Source organism: Rhynchophorus ferrugineus, unplaced genomic scaffold, assembly GCF_030347505.1.
Source record: "Rhynchophorus ferrugineus isolate W39M unplaced genomic scaffold, kcgeb_rfMv2 rfM6, whole genome shotgun sequence".
Taxonomy (NCBI): Eukaryota; Metazoa; Arthropoda; class Insecta; order Coleoptera; family Curculionidae; genus Rhynchophorus; species Rhynchophorus ferrugineus.
The window spans coordinates 970,839-981,435 of record NW_027472585.1 but is presented as its reverse complement, the minus strand read 5'-3'; the positions used below and the strand labels follow the sequence as shown (position 1 = coordinate 981,435).

At 31.3% G+C, this 10,597-nt stretch overlaps 4 protein-coding genes across 4 annotated transcripts; 2 read left to right on the top strand and 2 right to left on the bottom strand.

The window, feature by feature from the left end:
• Nucleotides 1–864: 864 nt before the first annotated feature.
• On the top strand, nt 865–2,150 carry Cdk7 (Cyclin-dependent kinase 7). The gene is made up of 2 exons (XM_076408698.1): nt 865–1,480; nt 1,534–2,150. The coding sequence occupies exons 1-2, from the start codon at nt 977–979 to the stop codon at nt 2,047–2,049; spliced, it is 1,020 nt and encodes a 339-aa protein (XP_076264813.1). The 5' UTR covers nt 865–976; the 3' UTR covers nt 2,050–2,150.
• Nucleotides 2,130–3,575, bottom strand: eIF3i (eukaryotic translation initiation factor 3 subunit i). Its single transcript, XM_076408699.1, has 4 exons — nt 3,412–3,575; nt 2,765–3,292; nt 2,495–2,705; nt 2,130–2,439 (listed from the first exon to the last, which is right to left on the bottom strand). The coding sequence occupies exons 1-4, from the start codon at nt 3,412–3,414 to the stop codon at nt 2,201–2,203; spliced, it is 981 nt and encodes a 326-aa protein (XP_076264814.1). The 5' UTR covers nt 3,415–3,575; the 3' UTR covers nt 2,130–2,200.
• A 441-nt stretch (nt 3,576–4,016) lies between these two features.
• On the top strand, nt 4,017–4,646 carry Pfdn1 (prefoldin subunit 1). The gene is made up of 3 exons (XM_076408693.1): nt 4,017–4,141; nt 4,194–4,306; nt 4,367–4,646. The coding sequence occupies exons 1-3, from the start codon at nt 4,112–4,114 to the stop codon at nt 4,587–4,589; spliced, it is 366 nt and encodes a 121-aa protein (XP_076264808.1). The 5' UTR covers nt 4,017–4,111; the 3' UTR covers nt 4,590–4,646.
• On the bottom strand, nt 4,592–10,558 carry Polr3A (RNA polymerase III subunit A). The gene is made up of 21 exons (XM_076408651.1): nt 10,398–10,558; nt 10,210–10,345; nt 9,585–10,159; nt 9,434–9,523; nt 9,202–9,379; nt 8,812–9,147; nt 8,520–8,756; nt 8,268–8,465; nt 7,898–8,177; nt 7,530–7,838; nt 7,366–7,479; nt 7,149–7,306; nt 6,985–7,093; nt 6,761–6,929; nt 6,429–6,704; nt 5,803–5,932; nt 5,627–5,745; nt 5,417–5,570; nt 5,181–5,365; nt 4,948–5,116; nt 4,592–4,891 (listed from the first exon to the last, which is right to left on the bottom strand). Exons 1-21 carry the CDS (start codon nt 10,439–10,441, stop codon nt 4,694–4,696), a joined length of 4,164 nt encoding a protein of 1,387 aa, XP_076264766.1. The 5' UTR covers nt 10,442–10,558; the 3' UTR covers nt 4,592–4,693.
• Between the last annotated feature and the right edge of the window lie 39 nt (nt 10,559–10,597).

Below are 10,597 nucleotides of genomic sequence, written 5' to 3'. Positions count from 1 at the left end.
AACAATCCAAAGTTAGTTTCTATATAAATATGTATGTATATAATGGTTTTGAAAACCTGTGATCATCTGATATAATTTAATACCTTCTTCTTTCTATCTTTCAATTGATCAGTGAATTTCCTTATTTCAACAACACACATCGAATGATCTTTCTCTGTACTGTTACTTTTCAAATGGATAAAACTTCTTCAAGTGCCCGCTCGGTTAATTAGCAATTTTCACTATGAGTGAAAAATAATTGAATAAAACAAATATAAACGGTATATCCAAAGCAATATATATACTTCTTAACTTTGCTTATACTCGGGTAACATGACCCTATATATAAAATAACGATACACTGAGAATAACACACAATACGGAAACTAAATAATTTAAACAATAGCTTTATAGCAGATGGTAACAAGCAAGTGGCACTAAATATCTCATTAATTTTGTACCAAAATAAAAATCAGCTGATTAGATTCCACTTTAATCCACTTATCCATATTTATAAAAAATATTATTATCAATAATTCACTCTGCGGCCAACATCCCTAATTCCAACTCGACTCAGTAAAAAAACGCGATCGCTTGTAACTTCATACAATTTACTGAGTACTGAGCACCAAAATCATGATCTTAATAACATTTACTACTCTAAAGTATGCATCCAAAAAAAAAAAATTTGCCGCGGATTCGGTTTCGTTCGGAATAGATCGAATCGTTAATCATTTTTATAATATGAAAATGATAAATAAATAAATATGATCTGATAAAGAAAATCTGAAATTCAATATTCGATGCTATGTTTTAAAATTGGCCACATTTTTCAAACACATCAGTATATCGATATTTTTCGCCAAAGTGACAAACAAACATCATTTTTTCTATGAAAACCAGTCAACATAACCTAATTCAATAAAACAGTTTGAAAATGTATACCTATTTTGCTAACATTTATCAATGAAAGTTAAATTTAATTATTTGAAAAAATATGGGAAGCAAACTTAAACGGTACGAAAAAATTGAATTTCTTGGAGAAGGTCAATTTGCCACTGTATACAAAGCTAAGGATGTTGAAACAGATAATATAGTAGCTGTGAAAAAGATTAAGCTAGGAAGTCGAGAAGAAGCTCAAGACGGAATCAATAGGACAGCTTTGAGAGAAATTAAATTATTACAAGAACTACATCATGAAAATCTTATTGGCCTATTAGATGTATTTGGACATATGTCCAATGTCTCATTAGTGTTTGATTTTATGGATACTGATCTGGAAGTTGTTATTAAGGATAATACAATTATCCTAACGACAGCAAATATAAAATCATATGTTTTACAGACGTTAAAGGGTTTGGAATATTTACATTTGAATTGGATTTTGCATAGAGATTTAAAACCCAATAATTTATTAGTGAATGCAAAGGGTGTTTTAAAAATAGGAGATTTTGGTTTGGCTAAAATGTTTGGATCTCCAAATAGAGTAAATACTCATCAGGTATACATACATATATTTTAATCAATTAGTGTTTAAATTTTCTGTTATTTTAGGTTGTTACAAGATGGTATAGGGCTCCCGAGCTATTGTTTGGAGCAAAGCAATATGGAACCTGCATTGATATTTGGGCAGTTGGATGTATTTTAGCTGAACTTCTCCTAAGAGCACCAATGTTTCCTGGTGAATCTGATTTAGATCAATTAACAAAGATATTTGGAGTTTTTGGAAATCCTACAGAAGAGATTTGGCCTGGCATAAAAACATTATGTGATTATATTGAATTTAAGACTTTCCCATCGATTCCATTAAAATCAATTTTTACGGCTGCTGGAGATGATCTGTTACAGTTGATCGAATCTATGCTTGTGCTAAATCCAATTGCCAGGAAATCATGCACGGAGTGCTTAAAGATGCCATTCTTTAGTAATAAACCAGCTCCTACTGTGGGCAGTAAGTTACCGTTGCCACAAAGCATTAGGAAAATTGCTGAAATAGAAAGGCCATCACTGAAAAGAAAACTATTAGAAGGGGCTGAAGGAGGTACCTTATCAAAAAGGTTATTTGTTTAATATTTTATGGCTTATTAAGACTATAAAGCACAGTGTCAACCGAAGTGTAAAGTACTTTTTGATATGTTTGAATAAAACAATTATTAATAAATAAAAAAAAAGTTTTATTTTTAGAGATGTTATTTATAAGGACCATTTTATATTTTTAGAGTTAGTAATCAAAATTATATTCAAAATATGATGAGTCAAAATTATGAACCCTAACGTAACCATCCTCTCCTCCTGAAGCATACGATTTTCCATCTGGGTGGAAAGCCACACTATTAATTGGTCCAAAATGGCCTTTTACTCTAGCAAACTCTTCTTCAAATACAAGATGGAAAAACCTGGAGTCAAATTTGCCAGCTCTTGCGCTTGTAGTTGTTACTTCCATAGCTTCTTGGCCACCACCTAAATAAAAAGGTTTTTTTTTAACCCGGTATAAATAGTGTATTAGCAGAATTACCTAACACAACATGGTCAGCTATTGGGCTAATAGCAGCAGAATTTATTGGTCTTTCAGTTTTATAAGTTTTTAATACAGCTAAACTTTCAGCATCAAACAGTTTTGCTGTATGGTCTTTAGATGCTGTTATAAACATTGTTCCATCTTTATTCCATTGCATGTCATTAATTAAACTGTCATGTTCTTTAGTACTGTTGATTTTCTTTCCAGTCTAACAAAAAAAAGCCATATTAACATTAATTGCATACAATATTGATGATACAGGACTACCTTAACATCCCACTGATAAATCTCTCCACTTTCATGACCAGTAATAATCATTTCATCTAAATTATCCCACAATATAGATGATACCCTAGATCCACTAATAGGTATCTTCAAAATAGGGGGTTGGTTAGAAAAACTATCATCAATAGTTCTTACATCAATAATGCACATTTCACAAGCTTGTTTCATTGCCTTATCTGTAGTATATACAGCCATATTGGCTGAATAACTGAACATACATGTTCTCACAGATGATAATGTAACAATGTTGCCTATTACTTTCCCGGTTTCACAATCCCAAAGTTTACAACTATTATCTCCAGCTCCTGACATAAATTTAGTTGTTGTCCAATCTACATCAATGCACCAAACAGCACCTTGATGTCCATTAAAAGTTCCTAAACGCTCACCATTAAGAGAATACCAAACATTTGGTTTATTATCTTTTGAAGATGAAAACAACAGATCGCCTTCGCGGTTATATTTGATCTGTGTTATAGAACGTTCATGGCCATGTAGAATTAGTGGTTTCTAGAAATTAGTGAGAAATATGTTATCCAGGAATTCGGTCAAATTACAGGTTATGTAGTAACTATTTTTCGTCATTCATTCAAGCTTAAAATTTTATTTTCAGGGAAGTGTTGGCTTACCATTTTCTATATTAAAATAATTGGATAAAAGCTAAGTAGCATCAAATTAAGAATATTGTGAAAAACAATTAATGAACCACGATCACTACGGTCATAGAAAAAACTACGGTTAGAAAGGAGAAGAACTCTAATTTACCGGCGGTCATAATTGTCAAGCCGTCTGTGAGAGACGATCCCTATTAAACAGATAACACAAATCGAAATGTCTTATATAGGGTTGTTGACCACAAATATCAATAAATCGATATTTCAAAAAGTATCGATAAGTATTCTTCAATATTTTTTAAAAAATATTGATATATCAGAAGAAAAAAATTTCGAAATCGAAATTTTTTTGCTATAAGTATAAAAATGAAGATATTTTATAAAAAAATAAAAATAGGGAAATATTAGCCTAAAAAATATATATCTTTTCTAAAACCTTTAAAGTTAAGGACGAAAATTCGCTAAATCTTTAAAATTTGTACTTAATTTCATTATTAGAAATTAATTTTTTTTATTATTAAAAATTATATTTAATATTTAATAAAATAACAACGATTTATCAGCAAAAAAAATCGATATATTTGCCGAATATCGATATTTTTCAGCATCCCTAGACTTATATATGATTTAGATATCTGTCAGTTCTTGATTCTTTAATTATTAATTCTTATATCCAATTTTGGAATAGCACATTTTAAATAAATATATTAAAACCATGTCACGAGTAGATTTAGAATTAAAAAAAGTAAAATTTTCAAATAATATATACCATATATTTCAGCATTTTATTTTTGTAGGCGTTCGCTGAATTACAAGAGAAGAAAATAGAAACAGAGCAAAAACTTCGAATATCAGGACTTCAAATAGACTCTTTAAAACGGTTAAAGCAGCACGCTACTATTACTGAAAGGTAATGAACAAATTATTTTGTATTTTCAGATAAGTTGTATTCATTTCTATACTTATCCAGGGAGATTGCTGGATTAGAATCAGGAACTAATACATATGAATCTGTAGGTAGAATGTTTGTCTTAACACCTAAAGCCACAGTTGAAGCGAATTTAAAAAAGACACAAACCACAGTTGAAGAGAAGATTAAGAACCTAGAGGCACAAATGACTTATCTCGATAATTCACTTCAAGAAGCAACAAATAGTTTAAGGGAATTAGTTCAGCAGAAAAAAGAATCCTAAAATTTTACTTCTTTGCTAAAAACATTTATTTATTAATAAATAAAAATTAACAGTATATCATGACTTATATTAACTTTAATAATTAGAAAAATATACAACTTTGTCTAGACTATTGCAGACTCAAATAGTAACGGTTGTGTCACTGGGTTTTGCTCGACATGTTGTGGCTTATGCAGGAGCTTGAATATTCCTGTTCCTATTGGTGCTGGCATTCCCATTATAATATTTTCAGATACTCCGCTAATTTTGTCAGTTTGTCCATAATATGCAGCATCAAATAAGTGATCTGCAGTCTTCTCAAACTAAAATAAAACAAAAAGTAATATTTTCTAGTTAAATTTTTTTAAATTAATTATACCGAAGCTAAATTCAAAACTGATGGTTTCATTTTTGCTAAACCTTGCCTGGTTATTCCCAACACTTCTCCGGTATGAGTCATTTGAGCAGCTAATAACATGATATGCCTATAATCAACACTCATTCCATGATTTTCCATGACCATTTTGATTTCAGACATAATGGTTTCCCTAAATTGAAACATAATTGTATCTATTGATACCAAGACAATCACTGATATAATAATTTTAATACCTGGCTGCTTCTATACCAAGTGTTTGATATACTTCAATAACATTATTTGATACTGTTTTCGTTCCATCAACACCATAAGTGGCCATTACTTCCCTGAGATTGTTACCTTCTACACAAAGACTGTATGTTGTTTTATTTCCTCTGTCCTCTCTCGCTATAACAGCCCTATTAACACTTGGTAACCCCTTAAAATATATAAACGGTAAAATTTGAATTAACTGGATCTGGAATATTACCTTAACTACAACATTTGGGATCTGGTCTTTTAGTTCACTTAGAGCAAAATTCAACCTCTGCGAGTTTTGTGACCTATTTGGATGTACTGTTATTATCGTGTCACTTTGTACTTTAACATCAGATGGTTTCAATTTTAATTTCGAGGTACACAGACTAGAAAAACAATCCTATTGTGATATTTTTGACGTTTTGATTAAATAACAACTTACCAATACCGAATCGATTCCGCATTTACCTCCAATTTCAACAATTTGATTCTTTCATAATTTAGCTGAATTAATAAAAATGCTTCATTCTTGGTATATACATCATCTATAAATGTTGAAATCTGCAAATTACGTTACTTCAAAACATTTAATCATAAGAAAATAATAACATCTCTTACCTCCCCTAATGTGGTTCTTTCGATTCTACCCTTGACTTCTCTAGCAAACCAGGGGTCAGTGTTATTCACCAAACTTGCATTAATAATAGGAGTACTTATTGTTTTAGTTGCGTTGATGATTTCTTTGATTCTAAAGTAGGTAATATAATGTTATTCAACACTGGATATCATGTTTTGATATGTGGTCACTTTTACTTAAATAATTTTATTTCAAGAATAAAATAATCCGTGGAGCTCCAACGTCATTATTAAGGAAAATATTGTATTATATATTAATTATAAGTTGTTAAATGTTCACGCATTATCATAGGTACTATATTCGACTTATAACATTCGACCAAGAGAGAATATTTTTAAAAGTTTGAAAAAAACGTCAATTGTGACGGTGCATATCAACTGTCAAATTTTAGACACGGCAATTTATTTCTAGTGTGGAAAATCTTCCATCGCCGTTACAACGACAGTGTCGTGAAAAATAGTATTGGACCTCTGGACATTACTGTTTCATCGTGTTAATCACAAATATTTATAGAATTATTTTGTATTAGGAAAAAACGGTAACAGCTTATTAAAAATAAAACTTAAAAAATATGGGATATGCCTAGCAGTATATATGTTGTACTTACCTGGGCACACCCTGGGTGATGTTCATACTAGCTACACCAGCAAAGTGAAAAGTTTTTAACGTCATTTGGGTTCCTGGTTCACCAATACTCTGTGCAGCCAAAGCTCCTACCGCGGTACCTGGTTCTATGATAGATCGGGTGTATTTCAACCCACACGTTTCCAAAAATGTGACAAGTTGACTGCAAGTGAGTCTTTCAACTTCCTTTACCACCTTCGAGTATCCATAACGTTTCAAAACCTTATCTACCTTATCTGCCACATTTCCCATAAATTGACTAATTGAAAAATAAGATTATTTTTGAGATTTCTTTAAATACTCTAATACCGATACCTTAAATCTTTTCTAAAATTTTCATTGCATTCATCTAAAGCTCCTGTTGCTAAGAACGCTTGAGTCGCAGTTCTAATTTGATCACCGTCCAATGTTATTTCACTTCTATATGGACACTTAGCTTTTACATGGGATAAGACCCTGTCAAAATCGACGGGACAGTCTTTGCCTAAAGCAGCGAAATTGTGGTGTCAGGAAAACGATTTAAAATAATTAAAACCTACCTTCCATAAACGTAGGATCTAAGCCATCACATCCGTAGGTCATTTGAACAATGTCACCTTCTGCATTTCTAACTGAACCATCATAGTGCACAACTAAATCTTCTAGAGACTGAAAACATAAGTTATAGCAAGAATGGAAATTATAAAGTAGTTAATAATATAACCTTAACCAGCCGCCGTTGCATATATCCGGTTTCTGCTGTTTTCACCGCAGTATCTACTAAACCTTCACGACCACCCATAGTGTGGAAGAAAAATTCTGTTGGAGTTAAACCACTGTAGAAACTGTTCTGAACAAATCCTTTAGCTTCGGGTGTTTTGGCTTAAATAAATACATGATGTGAGTCGAAATATTTTAAATATGACATATATAGTACATACAGTGATGAAGAAAATGTGGTAATGATCGATCGTCAAATCCGTTGGGTACTCTTTTACCATTTAAAGCTTGTTGGCCTACACAGGCAATCATTTGAGATATATTGATAAAAGAACCTGAAATTGTCATATGTCAACTCTCGTTTCAGATAAAACTAACGACATACCTTTAGATCCTGACAGAGCCATAATAAGAGGACTGTTTGTAGGCGGAAGTTCAGCAACGCACGCTTGACCTGCGTGTTCACGAATGACAGAGAGTTCTTTCAAAATAATTGCTTCCAACGTCTCCTCTGCAGTACAACCCGGTTGGCATTGCAATTTGCCTTGTGCCATCTGTTTAATATATTCGTCGCATTTCTGATAACCATCTTTCAGTAATTTCATTTTTCGTTGTACTAAAGCTTCTCCAGGCGTAACATCACCAATACCGATCGAAAAACCAGAATTCATTAAGTAAATGGAAGCAAGCCTTGCTAAAAATGGAAACAATTATTCAAATAATTTGATTTAAGAAATATTTTCAAAAACATACCAAGCCTCCACATTGATTTAATAGCAAAATCTTGTCCGAAATCTCTTAGAATTACATAGAAAATGTTGCCGCCTTTTCCTCCATTTCCCAAATGACCTTTGTCTAACGTTCCAGAGATCAGCTGAGAATTTCTTATTATAACATAAGAATCTTTACAACACATCTCCTTGTTCTTTGTGTAGGCTTTTCCTTTTGCTTCAAGATTTGCTAATACATTACATTTTTTATTCGGTTTAAATATCAGTGATATTATTTGTTTTCCAGACCATAATTGTTTAGGCTAAAAATATATAATTTAGCTCCATGAAATTTAAATTATAAAATTATGTAATGGTTATGATCATAATCCCATTTGTTTTAAAAATAATACCTTTATAATACATGGAGGTGGTAAATCAATGTGCATGTAAGTATCAGCTCCTGCAAGTAATGTAGCTGCTAACTGATTCGCATGAATTCGATCCAAAAATGTATCCTTTTTTGATAATAAATATGCTCCAGTCAAAAAGTCCTGAGTAGCTGCGATCAGAAGTTCTCCATTTCTTGGTGTCACCAAATTGTTTTTATTCTTAAAAAAAAATTTAATATTGAAAGTACTCTAATTCATTAAAATTCCACTTACTCCCATTAATATTAATGCTTCAGCTTTGGCTTCCTCGGTTTGTGGTAAATGTAAGTTCATTTCATCTCCATCAAAATCAGCATTGTAAGGGTTACAAACACACTCATTAAACCTTAATGTTCTGTTGTAGTGAATTTTTGCTCTATGAGCCATTATAGATAATTTGTGCAATGAGGGTTGTCGATTAAACAGAACGATATCATCATTGTGTAAATGACGTTCTACAATATCACCAAGCTATGGGAATTTAAAATTAAATATTACCGCTGATTAAAAAAATAACAGTCGTTACCTTTAGTTCCTGAGCTAATTTCTCTCTGTTACCATATTTCAAAAATTTTTTAAATACTGAGCCTTTTTGCTGGACATAGTTTGCCCCAGGCCACTTATCTGGACCATTAATAATTAAACTTCTCATCAAATTGATGTTAGCTTGAATAACCCTTTCAGGAAATGTTAGAATCTTTGCTATATGAACAGGAACACCCACTTGATCAATTTCCAAATTGGGGTCAGGTGATATGACAGTTCTAGATGAAAAATCTACACGTTTTCCAGATAAGTTACCTCGAAATCTGCCCTGTTTACCTTTCAGCCTTTGTACTAAACCCCTACCTGCTTTTTTGGGCTAAAAATTAAATTAACAATAAGTCAAAACAATAAATTCAACTAATATTATTACCATCATATTAAGAGGCACTCCTGATAGTTCACTATTAATATATAGAGCAGTTTGTAATTGAAGAAAGTCCCAACATTCTTGATACATATTTACAGTAGCACCAGAAAGTTTATGTTTCTTTATAACTTGATTTATAAATATAATTTCTGATTGCTTCATGGTAAGATCATCTTCATTGCTAAAATTATGTATGCATGAGTGTGCATGTAAATATAACTATTTAAAAACTTACGTTCCAGCTTTCAAGTCTGAAACAACAGATGGTCGTATTGAAACTGGTGGAACAAGCATTCTTGTAAAAATCAAATCTTTTGGCTGTGATCTAAACATAATTATTTCATGAAATACTTACTAATTACATAAATTTTTAATTATATAAATACCTTTCTGACTCCATAGCTAGTAAGGGTATATCACTAGAAGGAATTCTCTCAAACAATTTTAACACATCTATAGGTGTTAAAATTTCTGAAACACTATTGCCCAAAGCAGTTTGAATTTCAGGATTACTTTCAATGGCCAAATTAAACTCAGCAGACAACTTTTCCAACAATTTTTCCTTATCTTTTTCTTTATAAATTTCATGAACAATTTTCAACACTGAATTTGAAGTACCTGCTTTAGCTGCAGTCATTTTTGTTACAAAACCATTATGAGACTTGCAGTATGGGCACTTTTGAATTTTTTTACACTTATCAATAATTTTCTTACGGATTGCTTTTTTGGTGATATAACTAAGGGCAGGATTAGCAAGACGATATCTATACTGGTTTTTATCAGATTCATCAAGTAATACCCTCGAACATTTTTTGCAAATTGTCTGAAGTACATTTATTATGCTATGAAAATAACCCACATGAAAAACAGGCAATTCTAGATCCATGTAACCAAAATGACCAACACATTCATTTATATTTTTTCCACATGTCTGACAAGGGGACTCTTTTGAATTTGTACCCTAAAATATTTTATTAACAAACAAAACAATTATTTATTTATAACACTTACAAGTCTTTTATCTAATACTCCATAAGGTACTGGAGTTCTCCCAGTATCTTGATTATATAAATTCTTAGCTACTACTTGGATATGGGACTGTTGTTGCATACTCTCGGCACTTTCTATCCCAAAACTTAAATGGGATCTAAAAAAATAGATATTAAAATATACATATTAATGATATTAAACTATAATACATTTTTCGTGCAACATCAGCTTCTCTAAATTGCTCTTTAGGCATTTTGTTAATGTAAAAAAGTTAATCTAAAAAACAACCGATAATAAAGCCAAATAACTATGATTAATAAAAGAGTAAAATATAATATTAGGTTATATATTTTTCTATGGTTATAAAACTAAAACTAATTCTTCTTATAGGAAATAGGTATAGTATATA

What these genes read in the sequence shown, in the direction of transcription:
- Cdk7 (XM_076408698.1), top strand. Translation starts at nt 977, where the DNA reads ATGGGAAGCAAACTTAAACGGTACGAAAAAATTGAATTTCTTGGAGAA. An exon ending in ATAGAGTAAATACTCATCAG is followed by an intron (nt 1,481 to 1,533) that starts GTATACATACAT and finishes CTGTTATTTTAG; the next exon opens with GTTGTTACAAGATGGTATAG.
- eIF3i (XM_076408699.1), bottom strand. An exon ending in TTTATCAGTGGGATGTTAAG is followed by an intron (nt 2,706 to 2,764) that starts GTAGTCCTGTAT and finishes TTTTTTTGTTAG; the next exon opens with ACTGGAAAGAAAATCAACAG. An exon ending in AGCTGACCATGTTGTGTTAG is followed by an intron (nt 2,440 to 2,494) that starts GTAATTCTGCTA and finishes CTTTTTATTTAG; the next exon opens with GTGGTGGCCAAGAAGCTATG.
- Pfdn1 (XM_076408693.1), top strand. Translation starts at nt 4,112, where the DNA reads ATGTCACGAGTAGATTTAGAATTAAAAAAA. An exon ending in TAGATTTAGAATTAAAAAAA is followed by an intron (nt 4,142 to 4,193) that starts GTAAAATTTTCA and finishes TTATTTTTGTAG; the next exon opens with GCGTTCGCTGAATTACAAGA. An exon ending in CACGCTACTATTACTGAAAG is followed by an intron (nt 4,307 to 4,366) that starts GTAATGAACAAA and finishes ATACTTATCCAG; the next exon opens with GGAGATTGCTGGATTAGAAT.
- Polr3A (XM_076408651.1), bottom strand. Translation starts at nt 10,441, where the DNA reads ATGCCTAAAGAGCAATTTAGAGAAGCTGATGTTGCACGAAAAAT. An exon ending in CTAGCTATGGAGTCAGAAAG is followed by an intron (nt 9,524 to 9,584) that starts GTATTTATATAA and finishes AATTATGTTTAG; the next exon opens with ATCACAGCCAAAAGATTTGA. An exon ending in TGCAACGGCGGCTGGTTAAG is followed by an intron (nt 7,094 to 7,148) that starts GTTATATTATTA and finishes TTATGTTTTCAG; the next exon opens with TCTCTAGAAGATTTAGTTGT.